Source organism: Heliangelus exortis, chromosome 1 (assembly GCF_036169615.1).
Source record: "Heliangelus exortis chromosome 1, bHelExo1.hap1, whole genome shotgun sequence".
In the NCBI taxonomy this organism is placed as follows: domain Eukaryota; kingdom Metazoa; phylum Chordata; class Aves; order Apodiformes; family Trochilidae; genus Heliangelus; species Heliangelus exortis.
Genome location: NC_092422.1, coordinates 42,046,236 through 42,072,233, shown reverse-complemented (window position 1 = coordinate 42,072,233; position 25,998 = coordinate 42,046,236). Strand labels below are relative to the sequence as shown.

Genomic DNA, 25,998 nt, shown 5'->3' with positions numbered 1-25,998 from the left:
CCTTCTGGCTAAAATATCTCAATGTTTATACAGTAAATTCTTCTCCTGACATATGACTATGTGCATTTCACCATATTGATGTCATTATAGAATGTCAGATGACATTATGATGTCATTATAGTATCGAAGTACTTCATGCAAACTGTTTTCCACATCCTTTGTTTACTTTGGAACCTTGATCCCTTGCAGCATCTCTTAGTTTCATTTTTGCATTTTTCTTTTCTACCTTGCTTGCCATAAGCACTGCTTCACACCAGTCAAAATAGTTAATGTATAGTTAACTAAAGTTGTTAAATTCTGAATATAATCTTTCACAGTGGTCTTTCAGAGACAGTTCCTACCACTGTGCCCCTCTAAAGAATGAGTATTAGAAACTGCCACAAGTGAATGGACTCCTTGTGGTTCAAGGTACATGGTTTCTGTGTGTTAAGATTTAATGTTTCATCCATTATAAAACATATTAATATGCTCTTAGGAGCAAGTATTTAATAGTAAAAAGCATGTCATAGCCCACTGTCTCCCCTCAGATTGATGAATGTGTTGATTGACTTAATTAGGCTTTTTTGTTATAACTGAATGATGCTTCTTTCTTTGTATCTGGTATATCTGTGACTACTTTGGCCTGAGAAATCTATTTTTTTCTTATTAATTTTAGAAATCTCATCTATACCAGTAGTGCCCCTTAGAAAATAAAAATCTGGTTTCCTTGTTTCCACATAAAACTGTAGCCCAGTGATTTTAATTATTGCCATTTCTTATTCTTATTTTCTTCCCTTAACTTTCCTTGACTTATGTTCCCACACGTAATTGTCTAAGGTAGTGGGTTTTGAACTAAGGTTTTTTTAACTCTTGAAAAATACTTTATAGGTTCTATGAAAGGAAGCAAAATAAGTGAGTAGTTAACTACTTTCCATCAGCAGCACAATGTTTTGCCATCCTCAGGCAATCAGCTTTCCATCATTTATAGTGGTTACTTGGGAAGACAAGACCCATAAGTGTGATTGTTCACACTTTTCCTTTTACTTTGCCCCAGGTTTTATTGGTGAGCGTGACATCATATGGTATGGAATATCCCTTTGGTCAGCTGTCCCAGCTCTGTCCCCTCCCTGCTTCTTGGGCACCCCAAGCCTGATTGCTGGCAGGATGGTGTGAGAGCAGAACAGGCCTTGACTGTGTGTGCTATCAACACTGTTTTCATCACAAACTGAAAACATACAAGCTACTATGAAGAAAATCTACCCTAGTCAAAGGCAATATGAAGACAAAGTAAGATACAGTCAGAAGTTACAAGCCTGTTTTTAAAACAGTTTTCACAGTTTAAATTCATTGGAATGAGACAAAACACTACTGGGAATTTTTAGATGTGTTATGTACATTATTTTATCTTAGTTATATACATTACTTTATATGCTATGTGTTTTATATACTAAAAATGAAGTCTCTTACCTTGCTTGTGCTGCAGTGCCAGAGTATTTAGATTATTTTGGCCGTGATCTCTATCAGTCTGCAAAAGTCTGCCTTCACAGAGGCTGAACTCTTTTTATATTTATTGTTCTTGTTGCAATTAATAACATCATTCACCTTTTCTCTTGATGAGCCTTTAAGAGAACAACTCTCTTTACCCAGATCTGAAACTAGTCATTTACAGCATAAGCTTGTTATGAAATAAATATCTTATTATCCAGTTCTTATTATAGTAACTTCTTTATTATTTTGGTTATTTCACCATGAGATCTGTTGTTGCTTACGACTTGCCTCTTATCTGGTATTGCCTTGGCTTTCTCTCCCACTAGCCAATGTTGTATTCTTTCTAGCAGATGGGCTTGTACGTTTTTGTTACATTTGTATGTTTGCATAGTAGTCATATGTCTATTCCCGTTCTCTTCGATGCGTTCTCTATCCCATTTTGTTTCTAGAATATACTGTTACACAGCATTGTAAAGTTCTGAGTTTTCGGTTGTTTCAGTGAAGAGAATATAGAATTTATTCAGTTTACTTGTAGTAGTAATCATTCTTGGGTTGATACACTCTCATTAGCCACTGCTAATGTGCTTTTTCTTAAGTTCAGTTCTTCCTAAAATTCATGGAGCATCTTCCCTAAATTAAAATTCTGCTGATATGATTCTGTGTAAAATAGCTTTGTGTGTACTTTGGCTCTGGTGGTTGCATTTAATCAGGAAAGTGGCCAGAGGTGAAGATATTGTCATGTTTGTTATGGTTGAATGACTTTTTTTGGCTAAAAGCCAAAGTTAAATACAGAGTCCTGAAAATGTTTAAGGATGGGAGATGTAGAAATAGTTTCCTCTGCACTGAAAATGTGAGGTAGAAGATTTTCCTTGCATGTGTTCTTAGAGATGTAATGCAGGGAACAAAGAAAAAAAACAGATAATTGCTGAAAAGAAATTGAAAGTGTCAGTGGTTGTCCCAAGAGACCATTCTCTTTGTATGGAGAAGACATTGTAGTGATGCTTTCTTGTGCATTTTCTTTGGTTATACAAGACAGACTTACGCTGTTTCAGAAGCCATTTCAGTTATAGAAGATATCCAGATAGTGCTTCATATTTTTTCACTTTTATTGTGGTTGGATGAAAATCGGATCCATTTTACTTGTGTACTTGTGTTTAATTTAATTTATAGAACCTGCAGTACTTGCTTTTTAGAGTGCGTTGGAGAGGCCTTAGAAAGGATATTCCAGCAGCTAGAGTAACCCACTTCTTTCTTATGCCTCCACAATTTTATTTTTTTTAATTGAACCTACTTATTTTTAAAAAATCACATGATAGTAAAGATAGTGTGGGTTGATGTCATAGACTTGAAAAACAGTGCTGAAGTATGAAACTGAAGTTGTGATTAAAAAGTTGTGCAGTTTCATCTCACAAACAGTAGCACATCAGGGTCCCAACTGAGCAATCAAATAGTAAGATGAACTTTTTCTTCTGCATCAGTGTGCAGGGAGGAGTTGGACTGTGTAATGTGCCTGTTTGTCTTCCCATCTTCTGGATGTTTGATGTCTTAACTGTCCTTAGCTCTCTATTCCTCTCCAGGCAGTGTTCTCTCAAATTCATCAGTCTTCTTTTGAGTTTTCTTAACAATTTCAGATGCCTTAGAAGCCCAGTGTAGCTTGTCCTACTGGTCAGTCTCTGTCTTCCTCTAAGCACATCCCAATTGGATTGCAGTTGATGTTTCTTACCCTGATTTATGACAGGATTATTTTTTTTTAACTTATTTTTTATTTGTCAATATACTGCGTATGCCCTGAGTTTTCTCTTATGTTGGCATGGATGAAAATTCACATCAGGATGATTGATTAATAACTCAAAGAAGAGAGCATGCAGGCTGGTAGATGCTTGAAGGGCAGCACACGTGGCTGTTAGAATGGCAGCTGAGCTATTTCCCCCTCACTAAGAACTGGAGTTCCTCAAGTGTGAGATCCTAGGCATACTAAGTGATGATGAGCTCAGTAATTTTATATATTGTCATTATTGACAATCAAAAAATACTAAAATGCCAAACTTTTAGTCTTTAGGGAAAAATTGTTTGTGCTGTCTAGTGTTATTTTGAGATCTGCTTGTCAAGCTGAGCGGTTTTTGTCCTCAGTGGTTCTTACTGCAAAATTCCTTAAAAATCTGTAGCCCTCGATGAAAGGTAATAGTATTTCCAGTAGTTTTCAGTAACAGTGGGTAATCTACAGATACCTCCAGTGCAGAAAGAACAGTAAAGGTATGTTCTTTACCTCAGCTTGTATAAGGCTTTTTACACTGTCTCCCATAGCATCCCCAGATTTAGATAAGTGGATGTGAAGTTGATTCAGAACTGGCTGAATGATTGAGCCTGGTGGTTTGTAACCAGTGACACAAAGTCCAGCTGGAGGTAAATCATCATTAGTAGACTCTGGAAGCTGACACTGGAGGCACTGTTGTTTAGTTTCTTCATTAATGGACCTAGATGCTGGGACAGAGTGCCCCCCCCTCCGGAGGTTCACAGGTGGTACAAAACTGGGAGGAATCGTTCACGTAGCCGTATGGTTGTGTTTCCATTCAGAGGCTGGAGAATTGAGCTGAGAGGAAATCTCACAAAGTGCAACAAGGGGAAGTGCAGAATCCTGCATCAGAGGAGGCATAACCCCAGGGAGGCACTGACCAGCTGGAAGACAGCTCAGCAGAGAAGTAGCTTAGTACTGGACAACAACGTGACCATGTGCCAGCAAGGCACTGCCATGGCAAAGAAGGCAGGAAACCTCCTGGGCTGGGCTAGGAAGAGTGTTGCTAGCAGATAGGAGGTACTCTCTGCTCAGCACTGGTGGCTGTGTCTGGAGTGTCTATTTCTGGATTTCCCAGTACAGAAGAGATAGACTGGAGAGAGTCCTGTGCAGAGCAGCAAAGGTAATTTAAGGATGTGAAGCATTTCTCCTACAAGGAAAGGCTGAGAGAGCTGGGACTGGGCTAATGAATGTTGGGAGGGGACAAGGAGAGATCCTGACTGTTCCCAGTAGTGCCCACTGACAGGACAGGGGCTAGTGGGAACAAATTAAAAGTCATTGAAATGGCAGAACATTTCAAGAGAAAGCATTTCTTTACTATGGGAGAGGTCAAGCACTGACACAAGCTGTCCAGAGAGGTTTAATGTGTGCTTGCACATACTAAAAATCCAGCCGCACATAGTATTGGGTAACCTATTCTATCTGGCCCTGCTTGAACAGCTGATTACATAGTATCAGTCACAAAGCAGTTGAGGTTGGAAGGGACTTCTAGAGTTCATCTGGTCCACTTTCTCTGCTCATGTGGAACCACCTGGAGCTCATTGCCCAGGACAATGTCCAGATAGCTTTCAATATTGCCCAGGGTGGAGACTGCGCAACCTCTGTGGGCAACCTGTGCCAGTGCTTGGTCACCCTCACCTTCTTAAGAGGTCCCTTCTGACCTCAAAGATTCTGTGATTACATAATTCTTAGGAAAAATAGACTATAAGGAAAAATTATCTATATGAGGTGTACATGTCTGTCTTCTGACAGGAGTTGTCACAGGAAACAAAACACACAGAGTGCTGAGCAATTTGCAGGAGAGTTGTGTTGGAAAATATGGTCCTCATGTTGCTGGAAACAGAATCATGTAGGTTGGAAAAGACCTTTAAGGTTGTTGAGTCCAACTGTAAACCTAGCACTGCCAACTCTGCCACTAAACCATGGCCCTTAATGCCCTGTCTGCACATATTTTAAATACCTTCAGGGGACTGAGTAGCCTGAGAAGAGCTGGTCTTGTAATTAAAGACTGAGGCAAAGGTGGCATTAAATACCTTAGCCTTCTCATCCTTTTTCACTGTTTCCCTTGGCATCCAATAGAGATTGTCTTTACCTCTCCTTTTGTTGTTAATATATTTATGGAAATATGTTTGGGACCTCCATACATGCCATAATGAAGTAGAAGTAAGGAGACTGAGGGCAGCTGAAAAGCTAGCAATGCTTGCTTTTTTAAATGAGGTAAATCTATGAATTTGTCATAATGTTCTTGTAGAGAAAGCTGCATGATAACAAGATCCAAATGTAAGTAACTTGCTCAGAGTACTTTTCAGCTGTTTTAAGGTCTTTAGTGTATTAGAATGTTGCTGGGGTAGTGGGTAGGTGTCCAGTGGCTATTAGTCCCCAGTTTGGGGATATTATTGCAAAAATCGTAGCTTTTCTCTTCCACAACCTGTCTTTCACCTTTGTTTTGTTTTGCTTTTTTGCTAGCAAACGCCATATTCAAACTTCTAATGTATCATAACAGGCAAAAATATAGTCTGTGCACCAGCTGTCATGCAGCTAAGCAACTTTGGCTGTGATTTTGGCAGAAGCAGTCACTTTTTTTTTTTTTTCCTTCCCTGCCTGCAACTGTGCAGAGAGCAAGGGAAGGTCAAGCAGGGAGGTATGTGTCAGTAAGTACTTCACAGAGCAAACATTTCCTTATTGGAGATATTTTAAAACCCAGGAATACTAACCAGTGTTAGCAAAAGGTATTTTTGTACAAATGAAATGCATGTGTATTTCATAAAGCTTGCTAATACTTAGTTTTGCATAACACTAAGAGAGTATATGTGTATTCATATGGTACGTATAAATTTGTAATGGGAAAAATAAAGCATTTAAAAGCTTTGGGAGATACTGTTTTTAAGCCAAGAACAGATTGGGATTTTTTTTTACCTTTTCCTTCTTTACTCTTGCAGTCTACTGGTACTGTCCCCATGGTTGAAAGCGTGTTGGATACATCAGTAGTAGAAGGAACAATTGCTTGGGGCTGCTTAGTCATGAAAGGGAAGTATCTGCAAAGGCAAAAAGTAAAGCAAGGAAAGCCTGAGGGAAGTTCAGTTGTAGGGTACTTCAGGGCAACCTCTAGGCATGACGAGATATGTGCTGTGTCCAGTTGTCTCAAACCACTTTCATACTAATTAGTAAATTTTTGTTGGAGGGAGCTGAATGGAGTAACTCACAGGTGCACTAAGGACATAATTAGGATTTTAGTGTAGACATGACCTAGTACTTGAGCCATTTTTTGAGAATCTCTCATTTTATAGTTAAAGATACAATCTTTAAGCCTCTACCCTTAAGTGACACATTCTGTATGCCAACTCTGTAGAAGGCATATACCATTTTTGTTTATGGGAGTTGTTTACTTTGACTTGCTTTATGGGGAGTGTTTTAAGGCAGTTTCTTATTATAAATACTTGAGATTCTTGGACACTGCAGAGTTCACATAGAGGCTGGAGAAATCAGAGAGGATTTTGATTTGAAGGACAGAATGTATGGCTAAATATGGATGGTTTTGTACATGGAAGCTCACAGTTGCTTTCAAGAAAAAGTATTCCTCTAGTTTGTAGGAGTAAGGTTGCTGAAGATTGTTAGCTGCTATAAATGTAGAGAGGTAACAAAATAAGGAACCTGCAAGACAAGCAGCAACTTTAGTGTGTTTTACAACAATATTCACAGTTTGCATTATGTCACTGATATCTCTTCATATCCTTGCCATCATCCAGACTCCACATTGTTTCTTTCTCTTTAGTTCTCTAAATATAAAACTTGTTCTCCATCTATTGATGAGGCCTGTAAAGTGCTGCCCACTTACATTGTTTTGTTTGTCCCAAACTTTTGTTGAACTTTCTCTTTCCTTGGTTTTTCTTTTGGCTTTATGTCTGGTAACAGCAAGGCTGGATGCCCTGTAAAATATGATTAAAAACCAGCTTATTTCTTCCAATAAGGGAAGAAATATGGTCTCACAGTTTTGACATCTCTTCAGGTCTTCTGATTAGCCTTGATAATATTTTTTTTTCTTTATTATTCCAGTTCCTATATTTTGAAGCCCTTATTGGTGAATTTCTGTAGCAACAACACAGTGAATAGTAAGTTTTTTTGCTGACAAGTGCACTAATATTTATCAGCTGTGGTTCTCCATTATGAAATTAAGATGCTTTGAAGCTACATTACAAATTAACAGCTGTTCTGGAGTGCTTTGGAGAATGCAGTAAATGGCATGGGAGACAGGGAAGCCCAGCAGAGGCTGTGGTTGCTTTAATGTCTCTCCATAATGGCTCTGCCCTTCATCTTTGTGATCATGTGTCAGATAGAATATCTGCTTACAGAGCATAAAGGAAAAAACCTCAAAATGCACATTGTTTTAGTTCATCAGAAGAGAGCACCTCCTGGGTTTCTGCTTGGCTGAAAACTGTTGCAGATCTAATAGAAAAAGTAGCTCTGATGCATAGTAAGTTATGTGATTCTATGAAGAATGGAGAAAGAATAGTTTACGAAGTAGCTAGGTTTTTTCTCAACCATGATTAAATTAGAGTGGTTGGAAAAACTGTCTGAGGCATTTTCAGCATTAATAGAAATTACCTTGGAGAATTTATAGAAGAGATATAAGGTTCTAGAAGACAAGTATTAAGCAAATTGGTAAATAGTGTCTCACTAAAAAAAAATGTATAAAGAAGGACTCAAAGTGCTCTAATACAGTTTATGTTGACTACGTTTCTGAAAGTACTGGAAAAATATGTATTAATTAAGATTATAAATTAATGGCAAAAAAGTTTCATAGTGAGCTCTGTCTGGGAAATTTAATACTTGGTCACTATTAACAGTTGCCTAAAACTTATTTTTCCAAAATTATGGAAAATAATTAGCATTTCACTAAAAGAAATCTTAGGTGCTAAGCTTGTTCTGAAATCAGGTGATGTCTGAGTTTGGATCCAGTGCCACATAGTCTGTACTTCAGCTCAGAGCTTGCTCTCAACTGAACCAAACCTTACAATATCTTGTTAGAGCAGATCCAGGAGTAAACCAGAGCTCTGCTTCTCACATTGGATCTGCACTGAGAAGCATGGTCTGTTCTTCAAATGGAAAAGCTTATCCTGCCCCTGCTGTCTGACTGGCTGCACTGTGGCTTTCCTCAAGTGGATTTTTGGGATGTGTTGCCTTCCACCTGTCAATCTGGCTACCCCTGTTCTAGACAGAAGTACTGTAAGGGGGGGGGGTTTAAAGTTTCCCCAGCAGACCACCCCAGAGCAGTGCTGGGTGGTGGAGAGCTGTGGAGGAGAGGCAGGGAGAAGAGGCCGCAGCGTCTGGATCTGTCCTGGGTCCTGAACCTTCTGTCCCATCCTCGGCAGCTTCAGCCTTGGAACTGGGGTTACAGATGGAAAGGTTCAAATTGGGAAAGATTGTAGATATATTGAAGGTAATAACCTCACCAAAACAACCCCTCCCCCCCAAACAAACAAGCAAGCAAAAACAAGCAAAGAAAATCCCAGCCAAAAAACCAGCACACATGTAAAAACTACCAGTGAATGAAAGGAAAGGTAGAAATTCCTCAGGATAGGTACTACACACTGATAGAATTTGAAAGTGAATTCAACAGTTTCATGCTCCTGGAGTGTTTTGGATTGTCTTCATGGTTTTTTGTTTGGTTTTTTGTTTGGTTTGTTTGTTTTTTTTCAAACTGCATGAGACAGACTCTTATGTAGGAAACCTGAAGCATTATTCTTGATCTTTTCTTTGTACTTGAGCATTGCAGATTTTTTTTAATAGTTTTATTTTCTTAACAAGAAGGACTAGATATAAATATAAGAGAATACTGACAATAGGTGTCAGGATGTAAATGATTTGTCATGAAGCCTGAAGGAATTGAGACCACTTAATTAATCGAAGACTTATTTTTTCCTCAGACATGAAGTAAATTAAACAAACTGAAGCGAGTCATGGAAAAAGATGAAAATAAACCAACTTTTTTACAAAGGAGATGGAGAAAATAGCATTTAATTGCTGCAAGGGGGGTGGGGTGATTTATAACAGACCTTACAAGGAGCTTTCTAGTAGGATTACTTAGGAAGTGGTGGAAATGTGATCATTGCCAGTGTTCAATATCTCCACAGGGAAAACATCTGTCAGGAATGAAGTGGAATTTGACTATTATAGTGCTGGACTAGGGAATGGGAAGACTGACCTTTTGAGGTCTTTTCCAGACCCCAGATAATTCTAGAGTACCTTCTACTTGTGAAATTGTATTTTAGGTTGCCTGGGGCATTGGACATTTTTCTGTACCTCTGAAGATTGGAGAAGTCTTTAAGGATCCTGTACACAGCATTCACATTGATCCATTTGCATAGAGAAGCTCTTGCTTGTTGTGTATAAGCATGTTATTTATCATGCACTTCTTTGTATACCCTTGGGCATGGGTTATATTCAGGAAAGTGTGGATCAATTCAAGTGACTGGCTTGTCTTGGTACAGGCATATGGTGGAGTGGAGTGGTTTCTATCCTTTATTCTCCTGTTAGCTTTGCATAGCATTGTAGTTTTAATCATGCTGACTAATTCCTACAGAATTCTGCTCTTATACCTGCTTTTGTTGTATGATTGCTGATCCAGATGGTGAACAGATGAAAAGCTCAGTATGCCTCTACTTGGAAGCATCATCAGAAACATGGCATGACACCAGGAAAAAATGCTAAACTTGGAATGAGAAAAAAACGTACACTTTCCACAATGTACAAACACATTTATTGTGCAGTCAAATTTTACTTTGGTATGTAAACAAACTGATCACAGAATAGTTAATATTGGAAGGAACCTCTGGAGACCATCTAGTCCAACTCTCCTGATCAAAGTAGGATCAAGGAGAGCAGAGTGCTCTGAATATTGTCTGGTTGGATTTAGATTACCTTCAAGGATGGAGGTTCTGTAGCCTCTTGAGGGCAATCTGTTCCAGGGTGCACTGTGTTCCATCATTCACAGCCATGTGACCCTAGAAATTTGGCCTGTTTTCAGACCAGTTTATCCAGCTTGTCTTGAGGGGATGTTGTAACTCAGTGTCAAAAACCTTACTAAAGTTGAAATAAAATCCATTTCCTTCTAGTCATGTGCTAAGCTAGTCTTCTCATTGTAAAGGCTGACAGGCTGGTCAAGCATGATTTGCTTTTCATAAACCCAAGCTGACTGTTCACTATCACCATATCATCCTTTGCATGTTTGAATCTCCTGATCTTCCTTCTTGCCCTTCTTGAAGGTAGGAGTGATGTTTGTGTTCTTCAGTTTTCAGGAATCTTGCCTAATGGCTTTTACCTTTCAAGGACTGAGAGTGGCCTTGCAGTGTTATCTGCACCCTCCATCAGCACTTGTGGGTGCATTCTCTCAGGTCCTGTTGACTTACTTAAATATTCCCTAATACGAGCTTCCTTCACTGAGAGTAAGGCATCGTTACTCAGACTTTTCTACTGGTCTCAGGGAAATGGCATTGCCATGTTTACATTAACCAGTAAACGTTTAGGTGACCTCTGTCTTTGTGACCAGGATCTTATTCAGTGCTGAGCTCATATTTTTCTCTGGCTTTCATTTTGCTACCACTACATCTATAGAAGCCAACCTTGTTTTTCATGTCAGCTGCCAGACTGAACACCAGTTGGACATTTACAGTCCCATCCCTGAACACTCAGTGTCTGTGTTTCTCCTCAGTGATGTGACTCCTCTTCCACCTATTGTATGCTTTTTGTTTATGTTTGAGCTTTGTCAGGAGCTCCTTGTTCATCTGTGCAGGCCTTCTGTTCAACTCCATGCATGTGTGAACAGACTATTAATGACCTTGGAAGTGATCAATGGAAGTCAGTTCTTTTGCACCCCTTTCTCTCCAGGGGACTTCAACTCATGAAACTCTGCAAAGTAGGTTGCTGAGCTGGTCAGAATCTCTTCCTCTGGCCATCTAGGGTTGTGATCCTGATTTTGCATTGATCCCTTTTTCCTGGGTCCTGAATTTCACCTGCATTGACACTGGATGCACGACTGCTGTCAGCCTTCATGCACTTGATTATTTCTTAAATGTCAGCTCCATCAAAGTGCCTTCTTTCATTGTCTCCTCAATCACGTGTCATGAAATTTCCATGCATGCACTCCAGAAACCTCCTGCACTGCTTGTGCCCTGCTGTGTTCCTTTCTAGTAGATACTGGGGACCTTAACATCCCCTATAAGGACCAGGGCCTGTGAGGTTTCTTGCAGCCCTCATCTACTTCTTCCTGGTCAGGCAGTGTGTAGCAGACAGCCAGAACAATATTGATCATATTGGTCTGTTTTGCAGTCCTAATCCTTGAGCTTTCAATTGGGTTGCTATCATCAGTTTCATATTCTGTCTGAGTCACTAGGACAAGCACAATCTAGATGGTGTTCTGCAACAACTATGAGAAGTTCTGGTGAAGTTCAGGTATAAGAAGGTAAAGGAAAATTATAAAACTAAATGGTAGAAAATTAAAATCGGTGTATTTGCTAGTATAATTAATACTTCCCAGAGACTGAAAAAAAAAAAAGATTAATGAAGTAATCATGTTTTCTGGGCAGTCATTATATGTTGATACAGTTTAGATTATTCAAAATAGTCTCTTCTTCCCATCTCCCTTTTGTAACCAAGCTGGCGATACTTAAGTTCTCCAGTGGTGACTTAGGAGTAGTGGTGCTTCTGTGAGCTGTTGGGTAAAGAAAAGTCTTTGTTAAGTTGTGGTAATCGAGTGTTGCTATATGGTAATTTGGAAATCAGTTCATTACTTCTATATTAATGTCCACATGTCGATATTCATGTTTCACTGCCCTTGAGTTAAGTGTGTTGGTAGATTTAAAGCTTTTTAAGGAACGTGGTGCTGAAAGATGACAGAGACATGATGATGGTATCTAATGCTTCTGTTTTGAAAGCAAATAAACTAAGTGTGCTTTTACTTCCTTTTACTGCAGGTGCTACAAAGCTGACTAGAAATTGCAGTCATTTTATTTAACAGCTCTTATTAAAGTAAAATTATTGCCCACTCTTCCCCTTTTTCCCCCCCTTTGGTTTGAGACAGCTTTTCCACATTCCAGAATTGAATATGTCAGGTCTTTGCTTTTATTCTCAACAGATTTGTCTTTGAAGGCTGTAATAGCACTATTTACTCCTTCTTTGGGCTCATTTGCCACAAATATTTTCCGATCAAAGTATCTGCAAGGTCTGAGCTTATTTGACTTGCACTTCCTTTGTGGTCCAATTCAAAACTGCTAACTTCGTCTCAGATGTTGGAATAGCTTGATGCATTTTCCAGAAAACCTGCCTAAAATTTGCTGACAATCAGAATTTGTTTTTTGTGAACTAAATTGTATCAACAGCTGTGTTAAAGGCTAAAGGCCTTCTGTCACTAAAGGAGATGGTCAGCATAGAGTTTCAGGACCTTTATGAATGACAGCATACATCAATTTGCAATTTTAAAATAAAACCATAATTAATAATTTGGCTTAAAAAAACCAATCAAGCCATATCAACGCTTATTAATCTTCAGGCAATAGAAGAATCAGGATTATAATTAACACGTGTGGCTTCCAGCAGGAAATTACTCATTGTTTGCTTAGTGTTGTTTTTCATGAATATACTTGACCTTTTTGTGTATCAAAACCTTTTGGACTAGTAGTATATGTAAGCAGAAGTATGGACAATCATATATATCTTTGTTATATGCAAATACATTATAAGCATATTAGTATTATGCATAGTAATGAAAGATTGCTCTGAACAGTTTATAAAATTAGTGTTGATGAGATTGAAAAAGATAATCTTTTAATTGCTTATTCTGAAGTTTCATTTGGATACAGGGGCAAAATATACTTCATAACAAAAATGTAGCAATTGTGGTGTCCTTGAGGTTTTATTTTAAGAAAAAATAGGGAGACAAATGTGGATTCTCAAGGTGGCTTTTGTGTGTCTGAGTTGTTTGCATGTAAAAAGTCATTCAAGCCTCAAGCTTGTTAAAGATAATGACGGCTATGGTGGAATAACTAGGAGAAGTTTACATGTGCAGCATTTTTAATGGCTGATGTATGAATGAGAGAGATATAATAATAGTACCACCATTTGGAATCCAAATGAGGAAGTAACCTCCTTGCTGATCTTTCCTGCTTGCTAATGGGAATAGGTGTTGTCAAGGTATCATTGACAGATGAAGTTAGTCTGCAAAATGGTGGGGGTTTTATCACTTTGGAAACGAGCCCAGGCTTAGCAGGGGAAAAAAAAGCTTAATTTTGAGGGTTTCTAGATGTATACGTACACATAGAGAGATACATATTCAAATATGTGAGCTGATCCTGTGAAATATTTACAAGATAAAAAAGTGCTGATAATGTTTGCAGACTATAGCAAATTTGGAGAGTTTGCAAGGATTTTGGCAGGCAGGATTAAATATGAAATGTTTTGGCAACTCGAGTTACTGTCCTTAAGAAAAAAAAAAAAGGAATGCTTATCAAGTTCTTTCTGCTAAGTGCAAATTGTACCGTTTTTAAAAAGCATCATAAATGGCAGAGCTGGATGAGGAGTATTGGAAACTCAGTGTGTATATTTGCAGGAATATATTTTCTTGTTACTCTGATTTATATAGGTCTGCCATGCCATATTGCTGTGAAGCTGCCAAATAATACCTGGAATACAGCTAAAAGTGTGACCTTGGAGAAATATGAGGCAATTCTCCATCTTCTCAGCAGCAAATAATAAGTACTGTTTTCAGCTTTGGTCAATGCAGTTTGCTAGTCATGTAGACTGGAAGAGTACAGAAGTATCCCAAAATAAGGCAGGACTTCTACACTTTAAGTTAGGATAGAAGTTTCTTACAAGGTTATTTGGTACAGAGCAGAAGATTGAGTCATTACAGAATGGAAGGGGCTGCACTGTTCTTAGTATTTGGCAGCATAATAATAATTAAATGCATTAAAATTTAATAAAGAAGAAAAACTTGTTTGACATAAAATAATTAAACAGTGAAACAGCTTGATTATAGAAAATTGGACAATAAAGGTTGTAGAAAATTTTTCCCCCACTGCTTAGATGGGTTGTATACTGTTACGTAGTGAAACTTCACCTACTGAAGGAACCGCAAGAAGTCATCTAAGTTCTCTTTCTAAGCTTTAATTTACTGGGAAGAGTGAGGGGCTCCCCCTCACTGAGTCACTTCTGTTAACTCCAGGTTAATGATGGTTCCTTGTTAGAAAAGTAGAGAGCTGATTTGTTTCTGTAGGAGGTGTCCTGATGATGAATGTGCCTCCCTCTTTGTTAGTAGGTGAAGATGGGAAAGGTGAAGAAATTTCTAGCAGGCCATTTTCTTGAGATACTCTGCAGGGGTTCTTTGCTTGAGCTTATTTTCTCACTGGTGGCCATTAGTCAGGCTCCAATTTCTGGCTTTTAACTGCTGATCTGGCAGACTTGCAGTCTGAATGTTGTACAGAGAGTAGTAAGCAGTATGGTCTTAGTCCCTCAAAGTTTTTACTTATTATTTTGTTCAAACAGCTTTGTTATAAGATTCGTCTGATTCTCAGTCTCATCCCAGTTTGTTACCTAAAAGTGCAAAGTCTTTCTACCTGTGATTTCCAGATCCCATAATTTTGTTTTCTAACTAATCTGAACTGTAAAGTTACTGTATCTGTGTGTATGGTATCTTTTCTTCTGGTTGGTTGTTTGGTTGTTCAGGTTTTTTGGGTTTTCTTTTGGTGGTGGTGGTTTTTTAACCTTTTTTTTTTTTTTTTTTTTTTTTTTGTAGTTTTGTTTTTTACTGAGTTGTAAAATGGAAGAGAAAAAGAACATGATAGTAGTGAGGTGTGGGTAGAAGAGGATTAGAGGACTGTGTTAACTAGAGCTGTAATGGGGTGGAAATGAATTGTGTGTAAGCTGAAAGTTGGAGAAGTCCAAACAAAAAGAAGAAGCTGCATTTGGTGCAGTTTCTTCCATCAGCTGAATTTTCTGCCAAATGACATATTTTTAAAGCTTCCTTATTGTCTTGGAAGGCTCGGATCTTTATCTGGTAAAGACTTTACAAAACATGTTTATTCTCTACTAATAAGTAACATTACTGAAAATCATCAATAAATCTTGCTTCTGGGATTGGTGTGGCACTAATAGACTTTTAAGAGAAAAAGTAGGGTAAAAAACATGAAATACAGGGGATTTTTTTGCCTGTCATAGCATATATTCTGCTTAAATTGGTAAGAGCAAGGGCCCTTAATTCAGTGGAACATTAGGAAAGTATAATTTTAAGTGCTTTATATTCTGATTTATACTCTGAAATTCTGCTTGTGTTGGTTCCCTTTGCTTAGGAGAAAAAAAATTAGGGGAATTCTGACATTTTTTTCCTCTGTGCTGCTGTTTAACGTGGAGTACGGAAGGGATTTTAATTCCTCGTTCTCATGGATTTTCTGCTCTTTTTCAGGTGCAAAAAACTTTTTAGCAAGAAAAAATTGAAAAGGAAACAGAAGACTAAATTGAAAATAAAAACACGCAACAAGGTAAATCTGTAACTACTGTGACAAATTCTGACTCAAAAATGAAAGTAATTTCAATTGAGAGAAATATAAGAAAAAATAAGTGTAACTGGCAATTTGTTTGTTTAGAAAAGATAATTATAGGCTGGTATAGATTATCTGTTTACTGTATTCTACATGACTGTTACCAATGTTAGTCTTGCTCACCTTTGTTTGCTACTGATGTTTAACATGAAACAATATAAATAGCATTTGTGTTTTTTCAGTTCCTAAACTGTAAATCTAACTGAACATGTTGGTCTTATAGTTAAATTCTGTGGTGCACGTATAGCCAACAGTTAGAAACTACTGCTGCAAAGAGTTCTGTCCATATAGACTAAACGAGAAAGGGAGCATTCATTGTCTATGGAATCCAAAGTTACTTCTGAAAATTCCTCCATAATTGAATAGGTAATACATAGCTGTTTCTATTAATATTTTTTCACCTGCGTAACCCCTGCCTTCATCACTTTGAATGCATGGGAGCAATATGATAAAATTCATCATAATGTTTACATGAAGAGAAGATATGTAGGCAGAAGCAACAGTATTTTTAAAATACAGTTCAGCTGCATTCTTTCTCTGTGTAAGCCAGATTTTTGGAGGAATTTTCATGAAAAAGTGCTGCAGGCATGGAGGCTTCTTCCTAGGTTCCTGTTGTAGTCATTATAGAAAAAAATAAACTCTTTCCTGGAATAGTTCTGAAGGTCAGAACCATTGAAATAGCCAGTGAAAACACGTTGTAGCCATCTGAATGCCCCTATAATACAAATGCACTGCAGATCAAAGTGACCATCTTATCCCTATTTGCCAAACCTCCCATAGTTACTCTATCTTGAGACAGATGACTTTGGGAGGGTGAAGCCAGCCCTCTATCTCTTAGTTTGGTATTGCTTTTTTGGATGCTTACCAGATTGTTCTGCTTATCTCAAGCAGTGCAGCTCCAGACTATGGTATACAAGGGTTTTATCTTCACTTCTGTTCTTAGTACTGTACAGTGAAATATTTTTGGTCCAAAATGAAATTTTCATCCCTTTCTTCACTTGATATAATAGTAGAATTTTTAGACCTGTTCCCTTCATGATTTTATCAGACATGCTGTCAGCACAGAAACCCAAGCTAGAAATTTGAAAAAAATTTGCAGAACATAGGCAGACTTTGTGTATTCTGACTAAGTGATGGAAACTTGTGTTTTTGAAGTAACTCTTCAGCTGTGATCATTGTTACTATATAAAGAGAATTTTGTGCTTCTGGATAGTGATGCCCTAGTTGAACTGCCAAGTAGGAAGCTAAATCCAGGACTGTTGTTCTTCACAAGCTTGACAGTCAGATGTGCTTCTTGGATGTAGTTGCATTGGGTAAATGGATTGGCAGGGTTCCTTCTGAGTGGCCAAAGATGACATGAGCAGATTGAAGGCTGGTTCTTGTCAGTAGCTTTGGCAGGAACTGATCATCTCTGTACCTCCTGCCAATAGAAAGTTGTTTTCAGGGTTTTTCTTGTATTTAATGCATCTTCTAATTGAAGCATTAGCTAAAATTTATCTGCCTGTGAAAAGCATAATGAATTTTTGAAAGTTTTTTAGTGAATTGTGTATTCTAGGTAGTCTTTGAGGAATGCCAGGTTTGACCAGCAGAGCATTGGTATTTGTACTGAGGAGAAAAGCACTCCATCTTATTCCTTCATGAGAGCAGGAAATTGTTTATTTCCTGAAACATGTAGCTGAAAAGGGCAAGATAATACCAGTTTGATATCTTAAGGTTATCAGACCTTGTTTACGGACAAAGTAGGGTAGGTTGGTGGTTTGTTGTTGTTTCCTCCCCCACCCACCATATTCTTTTCAATCTATCCACATACTTACCAGTGCAATCATAACTTTTGCACTGGAAATGTTAGAAAGCAGATATGTGTATTGTCAGGAAAATGTGAATTTCCATTTGAGGCCATATAATGGGGCAGACTGAAAGGCCATTGTTGCTGGACATTCTGAGCAGAAGAGTTTGTGTGCATCAGGTTATTTTTTTAAGAACCCAAGGCCTTTAATTCTATTGAGTTCTCCTAATATGCTTGGTAGAAGCAGGGACAGCCCTTTAATAATAAGCTGAAGGAACCCCCAAATTTTGTTATTAATATCCTGCACTTATTTAAAGTTATAATTGAGTAATTCAAGAGGAGAATACATTAAAAAGTTGTTGAGCAACTGGACAAAAATTCCACCAAGCATTAAATGTTACAACATTTCAAGTAAAAAACATTAATCTATGTTTAATGAAGCCCAGTAGTTTGAGCTTTATTCTTCTTCTAAGCTGAAGTCATGCTATGATTGTTATATTTGGACTATTGTTAACTTTTGGCCTTGTGGTTCAGTGTCTTTTTTGTTTTTAAAACAGAGGTACAAAAGTTTTCCATATTTTTAATGTATGTTTTGGGTTTAGAAGTTCAGTGCTGAATAGAGTGAGATTTACATAGAAAGCAAATGTGATTATATCACCTTGGCTTCCTGCCTCTCTGTGTCCTGTGTCACCCATCTTTCCCCCTCCCCCTTTCTTTGGTTTTGTTTTGGTTTTTGTTTTGGGCTTTTTTTTGTGGGGTTTTTTTGGTTTTTTTTTTTTTGCTAACAATTATCACTGGGAAATGGTAGCTTGTGTAACTTAACCTCTCAATGAATATTGCTGCTTCTGCTCTTTTCCCCCTTTTCACCCCCTGAAGTTTTCCCACTTTATTATTACAATTATCAAAGCGCTATTGGGACACCCAGCTGAGACTGGGTTGGAAGCCAGAGCTCACCATCTTTTGTTCTCCTAAAATTACTTATTTATTACTGAAAAGTTGGAGTCTGACAGAGATGAAGACTGTACTTTCAGTCATTGGCATCCACTTGTTTAGTGTGTGCCAAAGTTTTAAACTATGAGTTGTTTAGCTTTATACAAATGGAAGGGAAAAAAACCTTGGGAAAGGACAGCTCATGTAGAAGGCAAATTAATTCTAATCTCATTATTAGAGGCATAAGGTGGATCAACTGGGATATAAATACTTTTCTCACAAAAAACATACGTAGCTCCACAAATAATTTGGCAGTGTTTTCAACAGCTTTCATATTATTTACAAAACCCCAAGAGGGCATCCCTTTAAGAGGTGTTTGAACTGGTCAAAGAAGAATTTGGTGAGCTTGTATGCTCTGTTATGCATAGGTTAAATCAGACAGTATGGTTATTTTATCCTTACCTATCTTTAAAACAGATTAACTTTACCCTCCTAGATTATAGTTTATTTCCGTCACATCTGAGAATAAAACAGTATTGCAGTAATCTGATTCAAGAGGAGAGAAATAAATTGGTCAGAAAATAAGCTGTGTGTGGATCTCATGTTTTGGGAGAACTGTTCAGGTGTGAGACAAAACCGAAGGGTTTTGGTTTTCCCATTTCTTTTTCCTTGAATGTACTGGAACATTACAAAAGGCTGACTGAGAAGAGCACTTGTGAGTCTGGATGCTCTGTTTCATGAAACAAACTTGTGCCATTTAACCTCTGCTCCATAGGGCATGCTTCCATTTAGGGAAGACTGGATGTTTACAAGGCCAAGTCACACATCAGGGTATGGGCATCTGCACTTCATTCTCTCTCTCATAAGGTAGTTGCTTTTCTTTTAGGGAAAAAGTAACAGACAAGAAATGAAATTATACTTGCATGTATTAAAACTATGCTCATGATTCTTTACTTACACTGGCATTGCAGTTTCTCAGACTTACGTTTAGATTTCATTATCCTGTAGTTATTGAATTGTTCTTACTTCAGTGTCTTTTAAAACTTAAGGAGAAGGCTTTTCTAATTTTATCTTAAATATTTGGAGAACATAATCTGCTTCTCTTTTGTTTGCCTAAAATACAGAAGACTTCTGCGAGGGATTTAATTAAGTTTAGTGTCTTTACAGATTATCTGTGCCTCTGAAAAACATGCCTCAGTCCTTCTGACCATTGAAATGATCTTTCATAACTATTACACTGAGAATCTCCTTTTTGAAGTTAAATATTGCACATTTTTAAAGAATGACATCATGTTTAAAAATCGCTCTTCCTTTCCACCAGTCTTTAATTGTAGATTTTCTGTCTAGAACAAATAAATTTTTAAATTACTCATGACAGAAGATGTGATGAATACTGGGTAGATGTTAAATCTACAAAGAATGTTTCATGACGTATCTTGTTTTAAGAAGATGCTTTTTGATGATTTATAAATTCACAATTTATGATGATACCTGGTGAAACAATAAAAAGTTTCATAATGTCTCACTTTCTTACAGCTCATAGGAAAACTGCTAAATCAAAAAACATAATCCTCTTTTCCAGTCTTCAAGTTTTTTTTCAATCAGAAGCGATAGTGATTTAATATTTTGAGAAATGAAACACTTTGGGGAAAAAAAAAAAAAACCAAAAAGAAGCCTATCATCTTTACTTTGACTCAGACATCCTAGAAACTGGGTTTATGGTGATTTGTATAGTTAGCAGGTGCTTTGGATTACATTATTCCAGTATGCATCCCATAGCTCAAGAGCAGTCTGATGGGATTATTATAATCCTAGATCTGTGCAATATTAGTAAATCACTTCTTAGAAGTTGATTAACATTTTGACTTAATGTTCCACTGTTTTCCTTGGCAATGCAGAAGTATTTCATGTCAACGTGGAATGCAGTATCATTAAGAGAACTGTAATTTAAAATAGGCTTTATTAGCTTGATGTAAGAATTACTAAGTGGGGGTTTGTAGGCACAGATATTTATAGTGATCTCTTCTACCTCAAAAATCTATGAGCCAGCAGCAAGATTGTACAGATGGTAACACAAATCTTATACTACTGGGGGTGTTTGTATAACTGTGTTGAAGAGTGACCCAATGCCATGGCCCTCATTAGTTGCAGGATAGGAAACTTCCAGTTGATGATGGGATGAAGTTAAGTCCCAGTTTCTTAACTTGTTCAGTGCACCTGACCTCAGTGAAAGTAGGAATGTGTTGTAATCTTGAAAGGAAAAACTTGCCTCATCTGGTAAAAGCTTCTCATGACTGTTTTGAATTCTTTCCACTACCACTGTTGAAGAAAAGAAAATTGGAAAAAAAAAAAAAAAAAGGGAAAAAAAGGTTGTTCAGAGAATACAAATACAAGCATTTGTATTACAGGGGAAGTTTTCCTGTTTGGTTGGTTTTCTTTTTTTTTTTTTTGTTTTGTTTTGTTTTGGTTTTTTTGTTTGTTTTAGGTTTTTTTTGTTTGTTTGGTTTTTTTTTTGTTTTAGTTTTTTTTGTTTGTTTGGTTTTTTTGTTTTTGTTTTTTTTTTTTCTTTTTATAAACTCCATGTCTGCCTTTTGTAAATGCAGTCTAAGAAAGAGATGCTTATACAGCCTGCTCCTTTACCTCCAGTTTTTAGCAGATATTTTTAAGAACTGGAAATTATAAATATTGTAGTTAAAGCCCCTCAGAAAATTGACCAAATCAATCACATATAGATTGTCAGTGGTTTTTAGCACCAGTTTGAGGGGGGTGAGAGTAGAGAGAAAGAATAAAAGGCATCGGAAGTCCTTTTCCTACTCTCCAACCAGAAGCCATGTGTCTTGTCATTCAGCACCTTTCTTTTGCCTTGAGACATGTTAGGCATTTTTATGCTTATACCTTTAATGTTAATTCAGTTGAGGTTTTATCCCCTCACAAATGAAAGACATTAAACAGTGAAAGCCATAATTATCCTTAAGTTTAACCTGTTTTTACAACCTGACAACTTACTGTTCAAAAAAAGATTTAGTATGGTCATAAGGGCAGTGCTTTAACCTGACAAAACCAGGTAGTAAATTTCAAAATTATTCTGAAGTGTTTATATTTTCTATGTATAACAGAAAGAACTCTAAGATACTCAGAGATAAGGTTTTGTGAAGGGCAAATGGAAGTATGAACTGAGAAATTTAAATATTGGGTTAATGTTGCAGCTAGGAATTACTCCCTTATTCTGAGTCCTATATGCTAAGGCTACACTGTTCAGATAGAGCAGGGTTTTCTGGAGAATGTGTTGTACTTAAATCTAGATAGATTATTATGTATAACTACAGTTCATGCACTATTGTAGAAAAGTTAGACAGTAAACACAAAGAATGGTTAAAATGCTTACTGTTTAAAAGCTAAAGCATTAGAATGCATTAATTATTATTTAGATGTTGCATCTATAATATCTGTATTAGTTGTATTTCATGTTTATACTACTTGAAACAGTGTTTAGATATTACTAATATAAATCAGGTAAGGGGCTTTTTAATATTTGGAAAATATTGGGAATAAGGAAGGAGTTTATTTCTGAAAATTAGTCAGCTTATTATTAATAGGCAAGAAAACTTACAATGATACTTTATCTAGCACTGTAATGTCTAAAATTATCTGTGCTGTTTAAACAATTTGGCCAGCCTGTTTCAAAAGAGGCTATATGAGCTACAGAACTTAAGCTTTTCTGGAACAAAGGCTAAGCTGAATTCCTGACAAGGAAGGACTGGAATGGAAACTATTCATAGAATTTATAAGTACAATACATGGTACTAGTTAGATGAGTGACTTTCAAAGATATTTGAAAGGATCCAAATATTTTTCTTGTCCCTTTACTGTACACTTCCTTGTTTACAGTTAATGTATTAATTTTTTTTTTCTTCTGACCTGTACAGTTCATCTGAGTTAGCTTAAGGTGAAAGCTGATATTGTGTGTTTGCCTTAACAGCAGCTGCAAAAACTCTTGGGGTATGTGTATGGATATTTGACATGCAGAAGAGTCATATGTTGTAACTGTTTAGTTTTCTGGTGCCAAATACATTTTAAAGTATGTAGTAGCTCATTATCATTGGCATCAGTCCAAATCTATTTTGATGCATTATGATACTGGAGTATCTTACGAGTTTGCATCTTGAGTTCTTGCACTGGTTAATATTGCAGGGTTTTAACAAAAGCTTTATTTTTTTGAGGATACACATATTGAAGAAGGACTAAACTTACGTTGTCTTAAGCTCCAGTAGCAGAGAGGTTCTGCTGCTCTAAAAAAAAAACCTGGAAAAACAAAAAACCCAAAACAAAACACACACAAAAAAGAGAGGGAAAATAAATGTTATAAATGTATATGTAGGTAACCTTGCCAGCTACAGCTCCCCTTCCCCCCCCCCCCCCCATTACCTTTGTATTTTTATGCTTACTACTGACATGGATTAAAAAAAAAAAACAACCCAACATGCTGTGCTGAATAAAGTAGGCTACAGAGAACATCATTGCTCCTTAATGTTTTATTTTGCAATAACTATAGGAAAGGACACTCAAATATCTAACAGTGCAGTTAGAGTAGTTCTGCAGTCAAAAATGAAAGAAAATATGTAAACCATTATATATTTTGAAGTTATTTTCAATTTTTTGTGAAGTTTAGTAATGTAGTATTAACTGATCTAATTTAGAAGCCCGTGTTATTTCTGGTAATAATAAAAAGTGCCAATAAAAATGTGTTGTGAGCCGTTGCTCTGTTGTGATGTACAAAGTTGTGGCTACTATGTTGTAGAAAAATAAATCACTGCATTAAAACATTATCTAGTTCACTGCTTCTGAAACTTCTTTTCCACTCTTCTCTGCTACTTTAAAGTCTTCTTTCCTGTCACTGATTTCACAGGTGTATAAATCTTTCCGCTCTCATCTGTTCCAGATCACTGTAAAATAACTCTCTACGTACTCTCCTGCTGAATGAATGCAGTCATTTACAGTATCTATTTTGTAATAAAAAGAGAAAATGACAAAAGGCTTTCATCCTCACCAGAATACAGTTAACAAACCAAAATAACCTTGTGGAGTTAGTTGTGACCTGGAGTCAGTGCAGCCTGATGTTCCTCCAGAGTTTACCTTGCATGTTCAAGCACATTTATCCTGCGCTCTCAGCCAAGCCCTTCTCTCATGCAGTCTCTGTGCTCTCTCTGTTTGCTGAGGTATTGTAGGGAATTGCTTCCCTCTCATATGATTGCAGTCCAGGTTTTTGTAGCCTGTGTTTGACCTGACCTGGTCTTTGGTAGTATGGAAACAAAGACAAAGGACTTTTTGTTCTTGTTGTGGGGTTTTGTTTGTTAAGACTGGAGTACATCTTGTCCCATCTTACTGTTGCAGAAAATGAGAGAATGGGATAGAATTAAAACAAACAAATGCGGGTGTTTGAATTTTTTTTTTTTCTTAATATTTTTCCAAGTCTGATGACAGCCACCTGAAGGTTCTTCTGTATCTTGGCAGTAGCTGATGGTAATATACCAGTAGAAGATAATAAGGAAAGTGTGGGATAGGGAAGTGGGAGGGTACAGGCATTTGGGGGGGAGGTAATGGTAGTTTCTCAGAACAGTTTCCAAACTCTTTGTGGTTCAGGGCTCCTGAAAGCAGGGTGGTGTCCTCTTAATTCAGAGATCTGGCTAGATTTTTGTATTCAATATCCTGTTCATTAGATTTTTATTTTCCACAAAATTACTATCATCTGCAGTATCCTGCACAGGGAGTTCTTGGCCTTGCCATCTCTTATCATTTAGGGACAAAACAACTAATGGTATTTTTGATTTCTAATATAGTTAACTAACAGCTTAAAAATTTATTGTTTACCAATACATTAACAGCTAGAGTAACAAACAATTCCTTTTAAAAATCACTACTAAAAATGTAAGAATAATAAAAAAAAACCAAACCAAAACTAAACCAATCCCTCTAAGTTAAGTTCTGCATTCTCCTAGTCTATTGACTGTGGCACAGTCTTGGACCATTCTATAGTCTGAGCTGCTTTCGTTGTCTGTCCCAGTGCCCTCATCAACTTGTGAATGGTAGAGACTGAAATCAGATGAAATAGTTTGAAATGTTTCCTCTTAACTGTTTTCTTTGCTTCCTGAAATATAATTGGTATTTCAATAGGAAAGTTCAGTCTCCAGTTTGAGAATCATTTGCTTGGCCAAAATTACTGAGATCACTTGTATTTACAAAAGTTTGAAACTTCGAATAAACTTAAAACTAATCTTGTTTTTCAGACTGAAAACTTAGAGAACACAATAACCATACCAGATATCAGATTACATAGCAACCCTTCAGCTTTTAATGTTTACTGCAATGTCCGCCATTGTGTGTTGGAGTGGCAAAAAAAAGAAGCATCTGTATCCTTGGCATCAAAGAACAGTGTACAGAGTGGGGATTCAGACAGTGACGAAGAAGAAGAATCCAAAGAGCCACCTATTAAACTTCCAAAGGCGAGTAAATGGATACTGTTTACCATGTGCCGTGTGTGTGATCTGAAGTTGGTATCTTCTCTGGAAGGAATAAAGAACAGCGTTGTAAACCAGCTGCTCAGAAAATAGCTGTAGTTTTATTTTTTCATGTAGTCCAGAATAATCTGATTTTATGAATTAGTAAGACCTAAGTACCTGCACAATAATTCATTTTAAAGATGATTAAATAGCAGATAAGCATTCAAGTTGGACTCCTTTTGCAAGTACTTGTACTTGGAAGTAACCTACAGCCTCAAAAGTCTACACAAAATTTAAATAAGGCATTTCTTACATCTATTAGAGGATAATAGCTGGTAGCAATAAAGTGTGTGTTCTGCTTTATCCCAAAAAAAAAAAAAAAAAGAAAAAATCTTCCTGATGTTGAAGTGTATTTACAAGACAGAAGATGTTCACACTGCTTTAGTGGAAAGTTACAGGAATTTATCCCGCCAGGAGTTAACCCTGTCACGGTCTTTCTCTGTTTCATTTGGTGGAATGATTTCCAAGATGATTTTCCAGTTACATGTGTAATTGCAATAACTATCAATTACTCTTCTTTTCTTAGTATTTTAGTCTTTTCCCTTTTTACCTTTAGGTTCTTTTCATACTAATAACTATAGCTAATTAGTGATGCGCATTAAGGCTTTGGACACTAGAGTTAAACAGGGTAGTTTTTTTTACTATTTATTAATTCCATGCTAATAGTAGGATTAATGGTGGAAAGTCAGAAATAAGCTGCATAGATTTGTTCATGCTGATTTTCTTGTATTTTTTTTAATTTGCTGATTCATTTGTACTACATAACTTCTGTGCATTCAGTCTTGTCTTTGCTAGCTTATTAATGCTGAGTCCTTTTTCCTTTTGTTATTCTTCTGAGTCTAAAAAGTATATTTAGAGTAACTTTCCTTGTTGCTATTG

General features: G+C 37.0%; 1 protein-coding gene across 3 annotated transcripts in view; it reads left to right on the top strand.

Annotated features, from left to right (window-relative positions):
* MYCBP2 (MYC binding protein 2) overlaps positions 1-25,998 on the top strand; it is a 175,059-nt gene that overhangs the window by 8,070 nt on the left and 140,991 nt on the right. For all 3 annotated transcript variants that reach the window (XM_071741405.1, XM_071741413.1, XM_071741397.1), the window contains exons 2-3: positions 15,711-15,786; positions 24,847-25,062. In XM_071741405.1, coding sequence (XP_071597506.1) covers positions 15,711-15,786; positions 24,847-25,062 — 292 coding nt within the window. The remainder of the gene's footprint in view (positions 1-15,710; positions 15,787-24,846; positions 25,063-25,998) is intronic.